Genomic DNA, 22,688 nt, shown 5'->3' with positions numbered 1-22,688 from the left:
AATCACATGCTCAAACAAACCAACCAACTGCAAATAAAATGTGGATATGTTTTCAAGGAGTAAGGTCTTTTCTTCCACTACTTATCCTTATATTTTCCCTCATCACTAAGCCAGAATTCCCTCCCCAACACTTTGGGCTCTATTTATATCTTCTTAGCACTGATCACCACGCAACAATCTGTTTTATGTATTGTCTGTTTATGGCATCCATACTGGAGTTAAGGTGGCCACCTTATTGATGTTCTGAAGGAAGACACCTGGGGGCCTAGAGGAGGGAACAGGATTGATGTGGGGTAAGTGGTATAAAGGGTGACAGTCCCACTCACCGAAGGGGTAGCTGCCCCAACCACACGCAAGTTCCACACCCCCAGAGACCTGGGCAGGACCTTCTCACCCCTGTTGAACTCAGCACGGGGCACCTGCAGTGTGTTCAGCCCCCAGTGTGGTCTGAGCTGGATTTCACACCGAGACGAGGAAGAAGGCACACACACACACAGATCACAGCAGATACGGGCACCACGGCGGCACCTGAGTCCTGGCTGTCACTGCTCCCCCACCAGCCACAGTTCTGCCTCCCACGGGGGCTACCCAAGCAAGTCTCTCGAGGATCCACGAGCCAGGAGCCTCCTCTTTGGCCCAAGCTGCTAGGACTTGCTGACTGTCAGTAAAGGGTCTCAAATAGGCAGTGTGTCTCATAGCGAGCCCAGAGATGGCGCTGGAAAGAATCAACATGTCCAAACACAGTTGCTTAAAACAGGGCTGCGATGGGGCAAGGCTGACAAAGGAGCACGGATGCCCAGCCTGCACTGGCACTGTTGCTGAGAGCTCCACTGGCGTCGTCTCTTGGCTCCTGACAGCCTTGCTGCATGGTGGGCACCACGTTTGTTCCCATTTTATAGACAGGAAAGCGGAGACACCCAGGAAGCCTTGGTAGGGCCACCCGCTCTGTTTGTCAGGTGTCATTACCAACCTGCCCCTCCCACCCCAGCTGATGAACCTAAGCACTCCTCTGGCAAAGGGCATCCGACCAGCAAACGGGGCATATGCACACTGAGCGAAGGATGTTAGCGCAGGACTGAGTTTCCTGCCTCTCTTGCGGAGGGGAGCCAGCCATCAAAGGAAGCTGATGTTAAAGCTGACACAACAGGCTGGCGCCGCGGCTCACTAGACTAATCCTCCGCCTGCGGTGCCGGCACACCGGGTTCTAGTCCCGGTTGGGGTGCCAGTTCTGTCCCAGTTGCTCCTCTTCCAGTCCAGCTCTCTGCTGTGGCCCGGGAAGGCAGTGGAGGATGGCCCAAGTGTTTGGGCCCTGCACCCGCATAGGAGACCAGGAGGAAGCACATGGCTCCTGGCTTCAGATCGGCACAGCGCATCGGCCATAGTGGCCATTTGAGGGGTGAACCAACGGAAAAAGGAAGACCTTTCTCTCTGTCTCTCTCTCACTGTCTAACTGCCTGTCAAAAAAAAAAAAAAAAAAAAAAAGCTGACACAACAACAGAGATGTCAGATAAAATACAGGATGCCCAGTTACTTGTTAACCGGATCAACAATTAATATTTCAGTACCATGCAGGAGACGCTTATATATAAAAACATCTTCATTATCTATCTGAAATTCAAGCTAACTTGGGTGGCCCTGTGGTTTCCTCGCTAAATGTGGCACAGTGGAAAGAACAAGTCCGTGACAACTTGCTGAAGCCACTGAGGACACAGCCCCTGAAGCCTGCACTGCCTCTGACCCCTTGGTTCTAGAAGGTGACCTATTCCTTTAGTGTTTCAGCTGTCCTGTCACTTCCATCCCAAAATATCCTATCTCATGCAGCAAATCAGTGGTTCCAACCCAGGCAGGAGGGCTGCAGAGCCTGCATTCCCACCACCATACTAAATCCTAAAGGGACAGAAACTGAACGCTGTATTAAGAGCTACTGTGCCAGTGTTGGGGACATTGAGCTTGTATTTTTAGAACTATAAGACAGCAGCTTGACAGACTGTTCTGGAATTCATCAGATTCTCCTCAGTCAATGTAAATTTTTGTTATAAAGTCACAGAACGGGAATTCACTTAAAACTATAAAACTCCTTCATGAATACTAACACACTCAAAAATCACAGCACAGACGGCTACTTACAACCATGAAAAACACCTAGCAAGTCAGATTACAGATTCCCATGTTGACACAGTAATGAGGAATTTCTATGTAATTTTGTTTAGCAAAAAACATTCATTAGCTCCACAGAAAAACCTGACTTGAGATCAGATCTGGAACATTATCCAATAATCACTCCAACAAGAAGGGAGTGTGGGAGGGAGCCACACTGAGTGACCCCCGGAGCCCAGACAGCCCTGAGTTGTTACTCAAGGATTGAAGGCCTTGGGGGCAGGGGCAGGCAGGTCATTTGCCAGCACCAAAAGGCTCGAGGTAATGGACCCAAGGATTTTACACGTGGCTGCATGAGTGGCATCCCCAGAACAGGACAGCTTGAGTCTCACTGGATCAGCCACTACCACAACAGAGAGATGTGACAAGTCCCATGTCCTTGTCTGCACCCACAGTTCTGAAGCCCTGCTCAGGGGCAGGCACCTCCCCATCACTTGGGAACCAACAGCATTCAGAGCAGCCCCGGGGCCCATCAGAACCTCTAGAAAAAAACCTTTGTGTAGAAAAACTGTGAAGTTAAGGAAAATCCTAACAAAGATATCTTTGGGGAATAAAAAGAGTGTGAGGGGTCAAATTAAACTATAAATTGAACAAAACTCTAATCAGAATACAGGACTTGTGTGTGTGTGTGTGTGTGTGTGTAAGATCAGAGTAACACTGGATAAAATGCTTCTAAGTTTTACTTGGAAAGTGTAACAAACAGAAACCTCTGAAAAAGAGAAGAGGAAGGAGACCAGCCCAAGCAGATACTAAAAGAATAAAACAGAAAAAAAAAACTAGATTAATTGCAGTATAAACACAGGACACACAGGAAGTTCAACGGAACAGAACAGGCAGTCCAGACATAGATTCACACATTTAGAAGGCTTTCTTCAGTTAGAGGTGGGTATCTAAAATCTGTAATGAGAAAATGGAATCATTGGTGAGCCAATAGCCATGAGCTCTTGGTTTCCCAACAGGAACAGGGGACAGTCAACTGGTGCACCTGCCTCCACCCCGAGCCCTGAAGGCGTCACTTCACACCCTCACAGTCAGAATCCCTACCACCCACTCCTCCTGGCAATACGAAGGACTTGGGAAAACCAACTATGCTTTTGGGGACTCCCTGATGCCCTACTTGTTGCAAAGCACCAATAACAACAACCCAAGAGTTATGCGTGGTCAGGAACAAGTCTCACCTGCTTTCTCTTCTCAGGGGGTAGTGATGGATCTCCATCCTGCAAAAAAACACATTTCACGTTTTACTTTTTAAAATTTTAATTCACTAATTTTATTTGAAAGGCAGAGAGACAGGGACCAAGAAATATTCCATCTACTGGTTCACTCCCCAAACACCTGCAATAGCCAAGGTTGGGCCAAGCCAAAGCCAGGAGCCAGGAGCTTGATCCAGGTCTCCAACACAGGTGGTAGAGACCCAAGAACTTGAGGCATCAGCTGCTGCCTTCCAGGGTGTGCACTTGCAGGAAACTGGGAATGGATGTGCAACTTGGACTTGAATTAAGACACTCCAACATGAGCCACAGGTGTCCCAAGCACTGTCTTAACTGCTATACCGAATGCCTGTTCATATTTTACTTTTTCAAAAAAAGATGTACTTAGATTAAGGAGTTGGATAAAACTATAACCTAAAATCAGACCGTCTCCATCCCTACCACCAGGCAAGGAATAATATGCTGGGCTAAGCTCAAATACACTTAAAAATTCTTTAAACTCAACCTGAGTTATTTTGGGAATACCCTTAGGAAACCAGTTCCCAGTCCAAGTGGGACCAAACCTATATGTTTTTCTAAAACTGTGAAGAACATAAAAACTGCTGGATTTATGGAAATTACATATGATCAGATCCTAAACTGAAATAATGTTCCTCTGTTAATTAGACTCAAAGGAGCTGTCATACACACACACACACACACACATACAGTGGGGTGGGGGAAGCAGGGATAGTATTTGCTCAACATGAAATTAACTGAGAACTTCTACTCCTATTAGACTTTTTGCCTTAACAGGATTCACTTCCTCTCCCTGTTGTGAAATCTGGGGATATAAATATCTCAGGTGAATAAGTAAATAAATGTACAATCTTATACCTGATTTATGTCAACATTATTTTAATATGAGCAATCCTTCTATTTCTATTCCAGGGAAATGCAATAATTCCCACATAGATTATAAAATGTTTGCAACAATGTTGACACTTAAAAAGAGATTGCATCAATTTAACAAAAGAAGCAAGAATTGAAACTATCATTGTATCCTCAACTGCAATATATTTTGCACCCTTAATAATCATGTCATATGACAGCAGACAATCAGAGGACCGAAGTTTAAGTCCCAGCTCCGCTCTCAACTCCAAATCCCTACTAACATGCATCCTGGGAAGCAGCAGGTGAGTACTTGGGTCCCTGCCACCAGCGTGGGAGACCTGACCTGACTTCCAGTAATTTGCAGAATGAACCAGCAGATGGGAGCCCCATTTCTCTCTCTCTCTCTCTCTCTCTCTCTCTCTCTCTCTCTCTGTCTCCTTGACTCTTGAGTAAATTTAAAAAAAAAAAATCTTACCAAGTGAAAACCTAGAGAAAAATCTAAAAGCCCAGGAGAAGGAAAAGGTTACCAAAAAAGTGTATATTCACATCAAGGATCACCATGTAGATATTTAAAACACTGAATTTAACCTATATGACCTGGAAAGATGTCCCAATTAAAGTGCGGAGTGAAAAGAGCACATTTTAGAAGAGTTTTGCAGCACGCTGCTCACCAGAACTCTGCAGTGAGAGAACTGCTCTGTAGCGCCACACGAGTTCTACACCAATGCTGACTGGTGTGTGGCCCCCAGCCACCTGCACCAACTGAGCCCACGAAAGGGAACAGGTGAGACGGAGGGACTGTGTCTCTTCTTTTTATTTAATCCCAATTCTTTTAAAATTAAATACGAACAGGCACGTGTGGACCAGTGGCCTCTGTATTAATGCACGTGTAAGATACAACACAAATCTCCCTTTAAGACAAACAAAACTCCACATGAACGAGTGCACTGGGCACAGTCACCGGTGCACAGCTCGCCAGCACCAGAGCAGGCAGCCCGGAACTGTGCATACGGACTAGCCAGCGAGGCAGGGCGGGCAGGCCGTGAGGGTGGTGACTGACTTCTGAATTTGTCCCCTTTGAACTGCTTGCATTTAACCATTTTTTGAAGAAACAGTTTGTGAAGGTCCCCTCTTTCTCTCCTAACTGGGGGACAGAGAAGTGGTATGACGTCATACTTACGATCAGTTCTCGGTACTTTTTCTTCAGCGACTGGTGGCGCTCCCGAAGCTGGTTGGCCATGAGTTTGTACTGGTCCCGTTCCTGCTGGCAGCTGTCCAGCTCCTTGGAGAGGATCAGGAGCGCTTCCTTCTTACTCTCCAGCTTCCTTTTACACACCAGGTACTGCGGAGCAGACAAATGCAAGTGACAGGCCTCCATGGAACACACACCGCGCCGAACACCTGCCTGGTCACTTGGGCAGAGCTTACACCCAGGGACAGCACCCAATGCTTGGTCTCCTCTCAAAAGACCCAGAACCTTGAGGTCCACAAACTTGCACAAATGGGGGCAGATAAAATAATTTAATTGGAAAATAAATAAAAAAGCAGATTTTTTTTTTTAAAGTACATTGATGGGTAAAGAGATGACGGAGCCCTCAATTTTGTTTTAAAAGGAAATGTATCAGGGGCCGGCACTGTGGCGTAGCAGATAAAGCTGCCGTCTGTAGTGCTGGCATCCCATATGGGTGCCAGTTCCAGTCCCGGCTGCTCCTCTTCAAAGCTAGCTCTCGGCTATGGCCTAGGAAAGCAGTAGAAGATGGGCCAAGTTCTTGGGCCCCTGCACCCACCCATGGAAGGCCTGGAAGAAGCTCCTGGCTCCTGGCTCTTGGCTCCTGGTTTATGATCAGCTCAGGTCCAGCTGTTGTGGTCATCTGGGGAGTGAACCAGCAGATAGATCTCTCCCTCTCTCTGTCTCTCTCTCTCTCTCTCTGTCTCTCTCTGTTTCTGTCTCTACCTCTTTTTGTAACTCTGCCTTTCAAATAAATAAAATAAATCTTTTTTTAAAAAACTTTAACTTGGAGCTTATTGTGGTGCCAAACAATTTTAGTGCAAAATAATTTTATATGTATTATGCATATTATGAAAAAGCTATCTATGGGTTTAAAATTTTTTCTTATACTAGAATAAACTCATACATTTAGTTCATTTTCCATGAATATTTGAAGTACTCTTTTGTGTGTCTGTATGTGTATAAAAACAGACAAGAATATGTAAATTTTATTAAACTCTTACAAAGTGATAGACATTTAATTAAAACTTTATAATGTTGCTGCTAACTATTATCTCATTGGTAAAATTATTTGCCCTTGTTGTTATTTTGTCTATGTTTTTCTGTATTTTCTAGAATTAACCCATAAAAATACTCAAAATGTTATTACAAATAATTTAATTGAACCATAAATCTATGCGATCCAGAAAGCATTTTTCACTTGCTGATGTGTCCACTAGATTGGCTGTAATATGTACAACCTCTTCTATGATTCAAATGGAAGCACCCACCACCCCGAGACCACCTTAAGGAGTCACGCATTTTAGCCACACTTCAAATTCTGCCAAAACTGTTGGGGTACCTGGCTGGAACACTGCCTCGGAGTCACGGGATTTCCTCCTTAAACCCAGTCCCAGAAACTGACAATCACCCACCCACCCCATCGGCCAGTGGGCGCCCAACTAGAACTTTTTACTTTCATAGGCTATACTGCGCCGACTGTTGTAATTCACATATGTGAAATGTGGCACTAAATACCTTTTGAATTTGGCCCGTAAAAGCCCAAATTCAGAGCATTCATGAAAACAATTTATAGTTTCATTATACACTGTGACATGAGCACTTTGTCATCATGGACGCTCACACAAAGCAGAGAGAATCAGCACTCCCATACCATTCGAGTCAATGCTCTTTTATGGACAAAAAGCATTACTCATATATAGTGCTTGCTTGGAACTGACTTTGTTAAGTTCAATTTCAAATAAATGAAAGGGAGAAAAAAGAGTTTTGTGCATTAGCACATTTTTTTTTCCTTGGGAAAAAAAAAAAGTAATTGCTTAGCTTCAAAAACAAAGGGGAAAGAAAAGCGGTTCTGAGGCGGATCTGAGCTCTGAGAGAGGACACTTCCACCTTGGACGAATTTTATTCCTTGCAGTAATGAGGTTGGAATCCTGCCTTCAAATGTCCTGGATTTTGAGACTTTGACATCGTCGTCGTGGAGGCAAAGCAGTTCTGTTGCCACAGTGATTTCTCAAGAGTAAATTCCCCGACAAGTAAATATCAGAGGAGAGTAGCTAAAAACCTAAACTGCAATGTCCTAAGGGAAGTATTGAGATTTCACAGAAAAAAAATACCATTTACACACAATTTAACAGATCTGCCCTGCCTTCTGCCGTGCTGTTCCTGTAGTCAGCAGGGCCTGGCTGGCAATGCTATGGGGACCCAGGGCACAAAGACAGCCACCTTTGTCCCTTCAATTTATCAGGTTCAAACCCGAGACGCCAAAGATGCTCAAGGTCCTTGACTTCGTGGGAATATTGCCATCGCACAGAGATGCCGTCAGGTACAGCAGGTCAGCTTAGACGTGAGCAGGAGGGTGAGTCTGTTGAACGGGAGGTACGGGCCACCACCTGCCGGTGGAAATTCGAGTTCCCTGATCCTGAATGGCGATCCGTTAGGGGCCAAGAGAGAAGCCATTTCCCTCAGATGCTGGTCAGACTGGGCTGCAGGAGCTGTAAAGAGCACTGGCTGACCTCCCCCGCTCCTAGCTCACAGGAACCGGTGAGAAAACAGGCGCAGAAGCCTCCCTGAGCTCCAGTGGTCCAGGGTTTGAGGAGCAGGGATGAGGGTGTGGGAAACAGAACAACTGTAAACGCCATCAAAATCTAGGAAAACAACTGCATTCTGTAGACCAGAAAGCCACTCCAAGAAAAGGGTGACCTTTCCAAGGTCATTGCTGGGGGCTGGCGCTGGGGCACAGTGGGTTAAAACCATGGCCTGTATCACCAGCATCCGATACAGGTGCAGGTTCAAGACCCAGCTGCTCCACTTCCGATCCAGCTCTCTGCTGTGGCCTGGGAAAGCAGTGGAGGATGGCCCAAGTCCTTGGGCCCCTGCACCCACGTGGGAGACCCAGAAGAGGCTCCTGGTTCCTGGCTTCAGATCAGCGCAGCTCTGGCCATTGTGGCTATCTGAAGAGTGAACCAGCAGACAGAAGACTTCTCCTCTCTCCCTTCCTCTTCCCCTCCCTCCCTCCCTCCCCCCCCCCCCCCCCGGCCTCTCTGTAACTCTTTCAAATGAATAAATAAATCTTAAAAATATCAATCTTGGGGGAAAAATTGTTTCTCAGAAGAGGTTTTTATGCAGAGTTAGAGAGAGGCAAAGAGAGAGGGAGGGTGCAGGGTGTGGCTAAATCTCTGAGCAGTCACTATGGGCAGCCCCACATACTCAGGGCTTCCTGATTGACTGGTGAGAGTCATTGTGCAGGATCCAAGCTACACTGAGGACTGCAGGGATCCTTTGTGTGGTTCTTGTGGCAGCCTGAATGAATATTGTACTGACTGGGGCTAGCAACCAGGCATTGGTCTCCTTGGAAGAGAGGAGGTAAGCATGAGACTACACCAACAGAGCTGATCAAACCCTCCCCACTGAGAGAGAGAGAGAGAGAGAGAGAGAGAGAGATTGATTTACTGTGCTCAACATGGACACTCCCCTCACCCTGGAGCACTGAACAGAGCTCCCAATCCCTCTGGGTATTCACTGAAAGAGCAAACACTCCACTAAGCCACAGGGGCTTAGTCCAAAGATAAAAACCATCATAAGGGGAAAAATATCCAACAAGTATCTCCATAAATGCATAAAATAAACACAGAAATTCAAGAAGCAAGAATTAGGAAGACAACATGATTCCCCCAAAGGAACACAACAACACTTCAATACTAGAATGTGAAGATGAACAGACTGGGGAAAGGCCAGAAATGGAATTCCAAAAAATTGATCATGGGATTGCTTAGAAGTAACCACAAGCAAATCCATGAATTAAAGAAATGCATATGTGACAAAAATGAAAATTTTTCCATGCAATTGAGATTTTTAAAGACAAATAAAAATGAAATGTTTTAAATGAAGAATTCAATAGATCAAATTAAAAATGTGGTGGAAAGCCTTAACAACAGACTCAGTGAGGCAGAAGAAAGAATATCTGAATTAGAAGATAAATTTCTGGAAATTTTACAGTCAGACCAAAAAAAAAAAAAAAGGAAGAAGAAGAAGAAATTAGAAAAATTAAAAAGTGTTGGAGATTTATGGGATGCTAACAAACAACCCAACACACGGATCTTAGGAGGCATGGAGTGAGGGAATGGATTAGAGGGCCTTTTCAGTGAAACAATTACAGAAAACTTCCCCAGTTTGGAGTAGGAAAGGGACATCTGAGTACAGGAAACACACAGAACTCCCAATAGACATGACCAGAAAAGATCCTCACCATGATGCACTGTACTCAAACTCTCCACAGTAAGACATAAAGAAAAGATTTAAAATGTGCACTAGAGAAACACCAGATAAATTTCAGAGGATTTCCAATTAGACTCACAGCTGACTTCTCATCAGAAACCCTACAGGCTAGGAGAGAATGGGGAGATATAGTCCAAGTTTTAAGAGAAAAAAAACCTGTCAACCCAGAATACTGTGCCTTGCAAAATTCTCATTTTGAATGAAGATAAAATAAAGACCTTTCATATCAAACAGAAATTGACAGAATTGCTCACCACTAGTGACTAGTCCAGTCTTACAAAAGATGCTTAAGGATGTGCTATTCACAGAAACACAGAAACATGATCATCACCATGAAAGGTGAAGGCAGAAAATCTCCCAGTAAAAGTACAAAGAAAATCCAAAGTAAACAATAGGAATATTCATAGAAAAATGGCAGGGCCAAGTTGCTACTTATCAATAGTCACCTTGAATGTAAATGGCCTCAACTCTCCAGTTAAAACATAGGGACTGGCTGAATTAAAAAACAAGACCCTGGCCGGCGCCGTGGCTTAACAGGCTAATCCTCCGCCTTGCGGCGCTGGCACACCGGGTTCTAGTCCCGGTTGGGGCGCCGGATTCTATCTCGGTTGCCCTTCTTCCAGGCCAGCTCTCTGCTATGGCCCGGGAAGGCAGTGGAGGATGGCCCAAGTCCTTGGGCCCTGCACCCGCATGGGAGACCAGGAGAAGCACCTGGCTTCGGATCAGCTCGATGCGCCGGCCGCAGCGGCCATTGGAGGGTGAACCAACGGCAAAAAGGAAGACCTTTCTCTCTGTCTCTCTCTCTCACTATCCACTCTGCCTGTCCAAAAAAAAAAAACAAGACCCATCGATTTAATGCTTACAAGAAACATCTCACCAATAAAGATACATGCAGATTGAAAATTAAAGGATGGAAAAAGTCATTCTATGCTAACAGAAATAAAAAAAAGAGCTGGTGTAGCTATCCTAGTAGCAGAAAAAATAGACTTTAACACAAAAACTGTTAAAAGAGACAAAGAAAGGCACTATGTAATGATTAAGGGATCATTTCAACTGGAAGATGTGACTATTGTAAACATGTATGCAACTAATTACAGTTCACTTGGCTATTTAAAGAAATGTTAATGGATCTAAAGGGAGACATAGACTTAATACCATAGTAATGGAAGAGTTCGATATGCCACTTTCAGTAATAGATCAACCAGACAGAAAATCAGCAGGGAAACAGAGTTAACTGACACTATAGACCAAATGAACCTAATGAATATCTACAGAACTTTTCATCCTACACTTAAAGAATACACATTCTTCTGACCAGTGAGTGCATGGAACCTTTTCTAGGATAGACCATATGCTAGGCCATAAAGCAAGTCTCAGCAAATCAAAAAAAAAAAAATCAAAATAATACCATGCATCTTCTCTGATCACAATGGAATAAAGCTGGAAATTAACAACTCAGGAAAAAATTTCTGGAAACAAATGAAGATGACAATGCAACATATCAAAACTTATGGGATACAGCAAAAGCAGTGATAAGAGAACAGTTTATAGCTATTGGTGCCTACATCAAGAATGAAATCCTGTTGTTTGCAACAAAATGGATGCAACTGGAAAACATTATACTTCATGAAATAAGCCAGTCCCAAAAGCACAAATGTCTTATGTTCTCCCTGATCTGTGACAACTAATAGAGCGGTTGTCAATCTACAGAAGTGAAATTGACTGAGATGTGATGACTTTAAACAGCCTTTGCCTTGACTGTTTTTTTTTTTCATACTATTTGTTGAACTCTTTATTTAGTATAGAGTTAATCTTATGTGTATAAAGTTAATTGAAAATAGATCTTAGGGACCAGCACTGTGGCGTAGCAGGTAAAGCCACCACCTATAGTGCTGGCATACCATATGGGCGCCGGTTCAAGACCAGGCTGCTCCACTTCCGATCCAGCTCTCTGCTCTGTCCTGGGAAGCTGTGGAAGATGGCCTAAGTCCTTGGGACCATGCACCCTTGTGGGAGACCTGGAAAAAGCTCCTGGCTCCTGGCTTCAGATTGGTGCAGCTCTGGCCGATGTGGCCATCTAGGGAGTGAACCAGCAGATGGAAGACCTCTCTCTCTCTGCCTCTCCTTCTCTCTCTGTGTAACTCTGACTTTCAAGTAAATAAATAAATATTTAAAAAAATGAAAATAGATCTTAGTAAAAAATAAGAATGAGAATAGGAGAGGGATGAGGAAGAAGGGTGGGAGTGTGGGTGGGAAGGCAGGTAGGGTGGGAAGAATCACTACATTCTTAAAGTTGTTATTTATAAAGTCCATGAAGTTTGTATAGTTTAAATAAAAGGTTTCTGGGGGAAAAATCAATTCAGTTTGCAATCTTCATTTTCTTTTAAAAGAAATACAGAATAGAGCAAAAACTGTTAGCATGTGTCCCAGGCAGGAAGGGTGAGTATTGTTTCTTGAGAAGTTTCTTTTCTGAACACGTGTGTAGGAATAAACACATATGTGCTCCTAGTTGCACATCCTTGTTGTGGGCTGCCATTTTAAAAGTTTTTAAATTACTATCCTCTCACGCTGAGTATGTGTTCATTCACTAACAAGCATTCGAGGAAAGATCCCAGGAGAGGCTCGGTGGCGGCTGGGCTGGGGTGGGGGAGTTACTGAGAAGGTGCTGCACGAGTTCTCAAGGTCGAGGAGCCTCAAAGGATCTGAATCAAGGCCACTCTTTTTTTTTTTAAGGATTTATTTAGTTGAAAGGCAGAGTTAGAGAGAGAGAGGTTTCCATCCCCTGGTTTACTCCCCAAATGGCCACAACAGCTAGAGCTGGATCGATCCAAAGCCATGAACCAAGAGCTTCTTCCTGGTCTCCCATGTGGGTGCAGGGGCCCAAGCACTTGGGCCATCTTCTACTGCTTTCCCAGGCCATAGCGAGGGGATGGATCAGAGGTGGGGCAGCCAGGACTCAAATCATTGCTGATACTGGATGCCGGCACTGCAGGCAGTGGCTTTACCCCCTACACCACAGTGCCAGCCTAAGGCCATTCTGCAATAGAGATTATCTGCCAGGTGTTTGGGATGGAGGCAACTTTGAGTAATGCCTTACACTAGGCCAGGCCTTGTGCTGCCTTGGAGTTAGGCTGTCACGCCAGCATCGCATATGGGAGCACAGGTCCGAAGCCCGGCTGCTATGCTTCTAATCCAGTGCCCTGCTAATATGCCTACAGAGGCCGCGGAAGATGGCCCAAGGACTTACACCCCTGCTGCTCATGTGAGAGATGTGGCTGGGGTTATTGGCTCCTGGCTTCAGCCTGGACCAGCCCTAGCCATTGCAGCATGTTCCAGTGGGTGGAAGATATCTCCCTCCCTTCCTCCTTTTCCCTCCCTCCCTCCCTCCCCCTTTCTTTCTGTCACTTGCCTTTCAAACAAACAAGTAAGTCTTTTTAAAAATACCTGCTCATTGAGGTTACTGAGTGCTTCAAATAAAGTGTGCTAGGGTAAAGGCTTCGTAAGCACTTTTGCAAAATTAAACACATCACTTTTATAGCATCTAAAGTTCACAAAACCCTTTCACAGACTGTCTCTCATCTGTTAGTCAACACGCTACACCAAGAGGGATGAGCACCATCTATCTGTTTTATGGGACAAAACAGCTGAGTGTCAGAGAGGTGAAGTGTCTTCCAGGGGTCACCTTCCTAACAGCTGTCAGCTTAGACAGAACCCTCCACTGCCTACTCCTAGCTCTTTTTCCTATTCTAGATTGGCACCAAACAAGAATAATAATAACATTAGCAATTCAACATGTTACCTGTCTTGGATAAACCGGTATTTCCAACAATATACAAGTAACTTTGTGACTCGAAGGAAAATGCTGGAGTCCTACCTCAGGGCCTTTGCACTGCTGCTCCCTCTGTGCTGCTTGGTATATCTCTGGCTTCATCCCAATCTCTGTTGTAACCTTTCCTTCCCAGGATGCTCATCCCTGTCTGCCAACACCCAGGCTTGCACTTTCCTTCTCTGGTTTTACTTCCTTCCAAAGCACTAATCATGACTTTGAGTTGAATATTTTATTATTGGTTTTTTTTTTTGTTTTTTTTTTTTTTTAAAGTGGGCCACACTACATTCCCTGTAAAAGCTGAAGGGAAAAATCTACTTCCTTGCCTTTTGCAGCTAATGACTACCTACAATGGTCCCTTCCTCTATTTTCTTTCTTTTTTTTTTTTAAGATTCATTTATTTATTTGGAAGTTAGAGTTACACAGAGAGAAAGAGAGGCAGAGAGAGAAGGAGAGGCAAAGAGAGAGAGAGAGAGAGAGAGGTCTTCAATCCGCTGGTTTACTCCCCAGATGGGCACAATGGCCAGAGCTGTGCTGAGCTGAAGCCACAAGCCAGGAGCTTCTTCCGGGTCTCCCATGTGGGTTCAGGGGCCCAAGAACTTTAGCCATCTTCTACTTCTTTCCCAGGCCATAACAGAGAGCTGGATTGGAAGTGGAGCAGCCGGGACTCGAACAGGTGCCCATATGGGATGCCAGCACTGCAGGCAGCGGCTTTACCCAGTATGTCACAGCATCACAGCACCGGCCCCTCATGACATTTTGGTCAATGACTGACTGCATATTTGACAGTGGTCCCATCAGACTGCACTGCCTGGTGACACTGTAGCCTTCTTAGCTTGTACATACACCTGCTCTGATGCTCACACAATGAAACTGCCTAGTGACGCATTTCTCAGCACATCCTCGTTGTGGAGCAACACGTGAAAGTCCGTAACTCACACGCACAATGAGCGAGAAGCACTGCCCGTTATCTCAGTACGGCTTCTTCAGGAGGCACAGGTCCGATGCCACACCCCCAGCTCACAGCTAGGAAGGCCCCGGGAAGCATACAGCTCAGCTCCCTCACTCCAGAAGGCGGAGTGGCTGATTCAAGGCTGGATACGAGGATCCCGAGCTAGAACCTCAACTCCGCATTCTTCACACCCAAGTTCAGTGCTCTTCCTATGCATTCAAATTAATGCAGACTCATGGTCAGCGAGGAGGGGAATTGCCCACATACTTAGAACGGCGTCTGAGACACCTGTTACAATTATGCCGATAATAAATGGGTGATCATAATAGACAGGACCAGGCAGCCTCACCACCACCGATGGTTACCAACCCCCCTGTTCTGAATGCTATGACAGACACGCAAACAGCACTCCTGGGACACATGGCAAAGCCAATTGGTTGAGAGCGCAGTCAAAGCAGCCTGAATTCTTGAGCTCAAATCTTGTCTTTGCCACTCACTAGCTACGCGATCAATTTCCTAGCCTCTCTGTGCCTTGATTTCCCCCTCTGTCACACGGGGGATAAGGAGAGTGCTTTCCTAGAGCTGGCATGGGAGGGACAAGTTAGTCTCTGTAAGGTAGTAGAACAGTAAGTGCTATTGCCACGCTGATCACCACGGCCACGACTTCCCCCATAACTCAGCCCGGGGGTGTTCAGAGCTGGAGGAAGCTGTGACGGGTGGAATGGATCCCGAGGAACAGGCATAGGGACTCATGTTGTCTGGGGACACAGGGCGTTGTGACAAGCAGCAGTGACCAGGCAAACAATACTCCTGGTGGAAAAATGGCTAAGAGCAGAGGTATGATGCCCGCCGGAAGACACGGACAGAACAGTGGCTGCCACTCAGGGCTGGCAGCGGGGAGCGTGGGAAAAGAAGCTGCAGGAGATGCAATGGGAACAGGACAGGCCAGGTCAGGGAGGGCCTGGCAGTGGAGCCAAAGGAGTTTAATTCTTCCAGCAATCAGCAGCCTTGAGGGTCTCTGAATAGGGGAGTGTCATTCAAAGACACACTTAGGAGGAAGCTTGGGTCCCGACAGCCCGAGGCATGGATTGCATTAAACTGTGCAGCCTGGGGAGAGTGTGCTGCCTGGCTAGCTGGGAGAGAAGCAAGCCACTGAGCACACGGCACACACTTGCCAGTGGACCTTGCAGGTTGATCTAATCAGCTATGCCCACAAGGAACACCCTAGCTTTGCATGTCCTGCTGTGGTCTGTTCTCACCTTGTCTAACACACGTTGTCAGAATGGATGCTGCCCTGGCAACCAGACACACGCATGGACTGAGCCTCAGCCACAGCAGCTGACATCAGAATGGCAACAGTGGGCGAGTGTGTCGCAGGGCTGCCCAAACACACTCCAAAGAGCTGAGAAGAGCCTGGCAAACTGCGGGAATAAATACTCCACTTTCTGGTGGCTCAGGTGGGGCCGAGGGATGCTTGGGCCTGAGCTCTCCTTCAGTCACGGTCTAACCCTTCTGGACAAATTCACCTGTAGAGTAGGAACCATGGATGTTTGCCCCTCTCCTGACTTCGGGGGACCATGGACTCATTTTGTATTCAGAAAAGAAATTATTATATTTTTGAATGTTTACCATGTGCCAGGTACTGTTACAGTACTAAGAAGACCTTTATTTGATTCCAACAGTAGCAGCAGCAGCCACTGGTTAGTGTCGAATACTATGTTGCAAAGTATACCGCAGCGTTCCATCTGAAAGACTGTATTTAATCTACATGGTCTCCTTCTGAAAGAGCAGGTAGAGAGGAGGACCCCGGCGTGCCCAGAGGCCAATTCAGTCTTTATCACAGGACAGGAAGGGATCCGTTTAAATCCTCTCCTTGTAAGCAACAGTAACTGGCATTCTAACACACGAATGTGCAGCGAGGTGGCCACAGACTTGGCAAGAGGAGAGAGAGCTAAACTGAGGCCAGACGAGGAGCAAAGCAACTTTAGAACCCGGAGCCACCAACCACCAGGTCGCACTGAAGGAGAGGTCTGGGCAGGGGTTACCCAGCAGGGGGATTGAACTTGGTAGTTTCAGTGTCCGGTCTCCCCCTACAAGAGTGTCTCCTGCTGGCCTACAGCAGATTGTGTGCCATCCTTGCCTGGCGGAGGACAGGGCACCTGTTAAAAATCCTTACTGTGCAGACTACAACAAAAAGTAACGCCCTCCAAGTTCAGATGCTAATGAGAAAGAAGTGAATGCTGGCAAGTGAGAAAGCCACCCAAGTTCACCAACACAGAGAGGGTCCACTCTCCAGAGTTCATTTCTCATCTTTGCAAGGTTCCCCCTAGGCGGAAGAAAACAGTGGTCATTTACTAATAATCCCATCTATTTTTGCTAACCTCCGAGGCTCTATTGGTTGTATACAGGAGCACACGGACAGTGCATCAGGGGTTGCAGGAACACACATGGAGAGACTGCAGGGCTTCTCCAGGGAGCAGGGAAAACACCTGCTCCCTGGAGAAAGCAAAGAGCCACACAGCAGGCATGCGGCACCATCAGCGAGGCCTGGATGGAATAAACTCCATAAACTATGCCCAATTGCTGGCAAGGAGACCAGATATCATGAGCTTTATCACCCTCCCAGAAATAGATTTCCCATAGTTGAATTGCATTTCAACTATGTGTGTAAAGCCGAGTTCCTAACTCATGCGTCGGTATTAATACGCACCCCGGTACAAACACCATGGGGGCAGCCTGGGTTCCTCCTCTTAAGACATTGGCTTGCCACGATGAGGCTTTGATGAACCCCTGTACTGTGACCGACCAGAGAGCAAGTCAGAATTGTAGCCAGGAGATCACCATGATGACGGGACCACCTGACATACTCATTGCTGTCGATGGCTTTACGGCCAGATGACAGCTGCGGTGATGGGAAGGTGGCTGGGGTGTCGGAGGAGCCCCTCTCTGTCAAGTAACCTGCTCCTCAGGGGTCCTTACTGATGGCGTCAGGCTAGCTCTCATTAGCCATGACAAGGACACGCCTGCTGGTCCACGAGGGCTGCTCACTCTGTGTGGGATAAACACACCTGGGAGGAGAGTTCACCAGAAACTTTCCATCTCAGAGGTGCTTCCTCCCCTGGTCTCCCACTTCTGCCTCCACCTTCCCTGCCCTCCATCCTTACCCAGTAACTCCTCCCTTCCCAACCCCATGCAGTCCCAGGTAGACGGCATTCAGCAGCTGACACACCTTCCCCAGCCTCAAATAAGTGCCCCCCTCCCATTGCTGGAACCTCTACTGGGCTCTTTGAGCATCACAGCAACTTCTCACGCAGGGATGGATCCCTTTGGAAAACATCAGTCATGCCCTGCCACTCTTCATTTAAAAAAACATCTCTGGCATTCAGGGAATTGGCAAATAAGATCCCTTCAATATCGTGTCATAACCCACCTCCCTGACTCCTTCAGCTTCTCTTTTGTTTTTATTTGAGAGAGAGAGAGAGGGAGAGAGAGAGAGAGAGAGAGAGAGAGAGAGGGAGAGATTGCACTTCAACCCTCTGGTTCATTCCCTAAATGCCTGTAACAGTCAGGGCTATGCCAAGGCCAGAACCAGGAACTCAATCCAAATCGCTTACGCAGGTGGCAGGAATCCAATTTCTTGAGCCATCACCTCTTAGAGTGTGCGTTAACAGGAAGTGGGAATGGGGAGTAAAGCCAGTCCCCAAACCCCAGCACTCCAGCATGGGATGCGGGTGTCCCAAGTGGAGTCTACACCACCACACCAAACAGCCACCCCTCAGCACTTTTATTCTCAGGAATCCTGCAGATTCACCGACCACAGAGAGGCACTGGGACCATCCCTTGGAGACATGTGTATATTTAATTTCGCCAAGATGTGAGTTTGGGATTTGTAGAGTAAGATGCCGGGTGGGGCAGGCCACACACTGACATTCACTCTGCTGACGCCATCCTGGATGCTAACTTCCTTGGGCCTTGGGTAGCAGCCTCTCCTGCACAGGTCTACGCCCCACCCACTAGCTGTCCAACTCTTTGAGCGTCTCCACAGCCCCTCTACCGCATCTGTGTTCACCTCTGTCATTTACAGATAACATTTCAGCGATTTCCAGTTGGTGGCTTAATGATTCGAATGCCATTCTCTACAATGACTGTTTTTTTTTTTTTTTAATGATCTATCTTTCTCAAACTTACCATCAAGTTTCCCCCTCTCCGGCATTACTTTCGACAGGCAAACTTTGATTATTTGAGTGCCCCAGGGGGTGTGCTGAAATTTAAGTTAAGTGAGATTTCAGGTAATTGGAAGAGTTTATAATGTGAACTATAGTAGCCAGGGGGTATGTGAAATTCACTGAGGGCCCTGGCTAGCTGAAGTTTTGAATAAGGAAGGCTTGCCTGAATGTCTATTTCAATCCCCTCTCTCCTCCTCTCCCCCCTTTCCTCCCTCTCCCTATTTTCTCAGCCTCTACTGAGCATCAAGTACATCCCTGCGCTTTTCAGGTCTATACAGATGAGGAGGAAACGCAAACAGAGAAAGATCAGTGTTCCAGATTCTTATTGGCCGTAAATGGGCCAGGAAACTCCCTCTCATTGCGGAAGATGGCATATGCATTTTTAAAATCATCACTTGCCTAGAGTGAATGTCCTCTCTCCCCAGTGCTCGGCTGATGCAACCTTGCCTCAAGCTGAGATGCTGATGGTGGGGTGTGTGATTCTGGTCTCTTCCAGAGACCACGTGTTCAGGATGGAACACAAAAATCACCCTGGCATCCAAGGCTCTCCCTTTTCTCTCCAGGGTTCCAGCCACCTGGGAAATGCTGGGAACAAGTGACAGGCCTCACAGACTACACTTACATATCATAACATGTAGCAGTCACACGAGGGATGGAAGGATACATTGGGAGGTGACTGCATTATATATAAACTTGATTTAGCTGTAGAGGGGTTTGCCTGTGGGCTGGGTAGCAGTAAAAAGTTAACAAAGCATGGACAACATTTTAGTCAAACTGACTTTAAAGCTGTAAAACTGCCAAAGCTCATCTTTGCCTTGTCTCAAAAAGAAATCAGAAAAAGACTGTAAAGTTTATTTATTTATTTGGAAGGTACAGTGACAGAGAGAATTATATATAATATATACTTTATATATATATATAAATGTGTGTGTGTGTGTGTGTGTGTGTGGAAAGAGAGAAAGAGAGAGAGAGCGCGCGCATGCACACAATTCTTTTAGCTGGGTCACTTCCCAATGCCCACAACAGCCAGGAGCCAGCAACTACCCCTGATGAGAATGGCGGCCCCTGCAGGTCGATCAGCTCTTAAACTATGAGATCTGCTCCGAAACACCACAAGGGGACGTGAAGCGCGTCTCCACATTATAGGTGTCTTACTGAGAGGGTGGCATCTGTAGAACTAGAATCAATTCCTGAGCCGCACTTTTACAAACGGGGATTTGGAAGATGCACACAGGAAGGTACCATGGACAGAAGCAAGGGGCTGACGCTGTGTGCAGCAGGTAAAGCCACTGCCTGCAGTGCCGGCACCCCATATGGATGCCGGTTCGAGTCCCGGATGCTCCACTTCCAATCCAGCTCTCTGCTATGGCCTGGGAAAGCAGCAGATGGCCCAAGTCCTTGGGCCCCTGCACCTGCGTGGGAGATCCAGAAGAAGCTCTTGGCTCCTGGCTTCAGATCAGTGCAGTTCTGGCCATTGCAACCTATTAGGGAGTGAACCAGCGGATGGAAGACCTCTGTCTCTCTCTGCCTCTCCTTCTCTCTCTGTGTAACTCTGCCTTTCAAATAAGTAAATAAATCTTTTAAAAAAAAGTACTCAATAAATTCTAAAGGCACCAATCTTGATGTCACAGTAGTCAAAAGAAAGAACCATTCTTGGTACCATTCAAAGAGAAGCATCTCACTTCTAAGTCTGTTGGTAGACTTTGCCTTTCTAAGGAATTCCATCCCCTTGCTGGGGCAAACAAACCACAAGAGTACAAGAGCATTTGAGACAAAGCAGCTGGAGACAGAGCATGCGTGGGAGCCCTGGCGTCAGGTGCAGACCCTCTAACACAAGGAGGGGATCCCTCCCAGTCTGCCCCCAAGGCACTCATCTGCAGACTTGAGATCTTGAAATCAGCCATGCAAATCCATCACCATTTTAATTATCCAAGTAAATAGAGCTCTTACCTCCATCTGCCAAGATTTCAACCAATCTCATGTCCCCGGATGAGAACCTCAGAGTCAGCGCTGCAGGGCCACTTGGGCCTTGAATTTCCGCCTATAGGACCAAGGCCTCGGCAGCCGACGCCTGTGGCTGGCAGCTGTTGTCTCCGTCTCTCTACGCCTCGCTCAGCTTTCTCTGAGCACCGTTAATTTGCTCCTACACTTCATGTTCATCCTTCTTATTTTCTTCCCAGCATCTCCAGGCATCACTGATGAGTGAAAATTTTCCTCAACAACAACTGTTGGTTCAGAACTCGGCCTCCCACCAAAAAGACAAGTGGAGATTCCTTTTGGGCCCATTCTGGTGGCTCAGGTCATTGGAGTTTTCAGAGGACAAACTAAATGGTAAACACTTCTCCATGCAGGTGTGTTTCTCCAGCTGATAGCTATGCAAATGGTTGATGATGTTAGCAAAAGGTTCCCACGGGTGACCTGAGTTAATTATGGCTCTCAAGGAAGATGGCCAACTCCTCACTGGCCGCAAATTACCAGCGCCTACAAACCGATATTGGGCATAACTCTACTTGCCTGCCTTTGTCCACCATCACCACTACCACCTCTGCTGTCACCATCAATCAGGAGAGCAATTAAATAACAATAAAGTAGGTTGCTTGGTCCTCTTTTCAGTAGACAGCCACAGGGCCTGACAGGAAACAAAACCATTTCCTTCGGAGAAGCACACCCAGACATCACTGACGCTGGTAAGGTCAAGTCACCAAAAACCAGGATCACTGTAAGTAGTCGCCTCCAAATGGACTGCTAACTCAGTGACCAGGATGAACATTCCAGAGGGAGGTGAAATTCAAAGGCAGAGATCTCAGAGGGTGGGCAGGCAGTGGATACCCCAAGGAAGACCCTGGGCTTCCAATCCTTGCCCTGCCTGGGCTCCAATCCCGGACCTGCCATTTCTAGTCTTGGGCTACTAAATCCATCTCTTGCTGAGCCTATTTTATCCGTAAAATAGGGCCCAGGATAGACCTACCTCACAGCATTTCTGATAGGATTAAACGACATAATGAAAACAAGGTATTCAGCCCAGTGCCTGGCACAAGGCTGCCTTGTCCTCCTCTTCCCCTCCCCCTTCTCCTTGCTCCTCCCCTTCTTCCTCCTGCAGAATCATCCTCTCCATGCACACTGTGTAGAAGTGTTCAAAGACTGAGTTAAAACCAGTCTCCCCAAGCCTGACTGGCCTTGACCTCCAACTTGCCCATGGACACACCGGCCCCAACAAGGATGGCAGGCTCACTGTTCTGGGCACCCACACATTAGCTCCTAGGACCCTCACAAGACCGGATGACGCACATCACTTCAATAATCCCAGACAAACAGGACTGGCCAATAAGACAGAAGCACAAGTGTCCCGTGGGACATCCGGGATGTTTCCTAAACAGAAAGGGCTCCCTCTTCTTCCTGCCTCTTGGGATAAAGGGCCAGAGCAATCAGTCCTAATAATCTGTGGCCCAGCACAGCAGCCTTCATCTGCCCACTTCCTATTGTACTGCACTTGGGAGAGAAACGCAGGTCTGCCTTACTGAAGCGTGTTTCTGGCATTACGTTAAAATGAAATATTATACCAACATATCCAAATAACTGACACTGAGGAAACTTGGCACCCTATACCGTAAGACTGGCAATCGAGTTCCTAAAAGAATTCCAGGTCACTGTTGACAGTTGACATTGGATTTCCAACACTCAAAAGTGTGTAAGTCCCATAGCAGGGCATTAAATGGGGTATCTCTTATGGCACCACCATCCAAAATACATCTTTCCTAAAAGTGAGCTTTTCCATGTCCCAGGTTGGTTGGTTCACCCACTCACTCACTTGGTGACACTGTGGTAGAACTGGGGAAATGGGCTTCAGAGTTAGAAAAATCTGGGGCTCAAACCCCAGCTCATACATTACTTGTATATTCCTAATGTTTACGGATCCCTTACCCAACTGACCCATAGACCA

The 22,688-nt window shown here is 46.7% G+C and overlaps 1 protein-coding gene across 1 annotated transcript in view; it reads right to left on the bottom strand.

The window, feature by feature from the left end:
- The window catches only part of CCDC149 (coiled-coil domain containing 149), an 89,861-nt gene that overhangs the window by 55,212 nt on the left and 11,961 nt on the right, over positions 1–22,688 (bottom strand). The window contains exons 2-3 of the mRNA XM_062212945.1: positions 5,422–5,583; positions 3,336–3,374 (exon numbers count right to left, since the gene is read on the bottom strand). Coding sequence (XP_062068929.1) covers positions 3,336–3,374; positions 5,422–5,583 — 201 coding nt within the window. The remainder of the gene's footprint in view (positions 1–3,335; positions 3,375–5,421; positions 5,584–22,688) is intronic.

This window comes from Lepus europaeus, chromosome 16 (genome assembly GCF_033115175.1).
Source record: "Lepus europaeus isolate LE1 chromosome 16, mLepTim1.pri, whole genome shotgun sequence".
Classification (NCBI taxonomy): Eukaryota; Metazoa; Chordata; class Mammalia; order Lagomorpha; family Leporidae; genus Lepus; species Lepus europaeus.
Note: the sequence above shows the minus strand (reverse complement) of the source record. Positions and strands in the feature narration are given on the sequence as shown.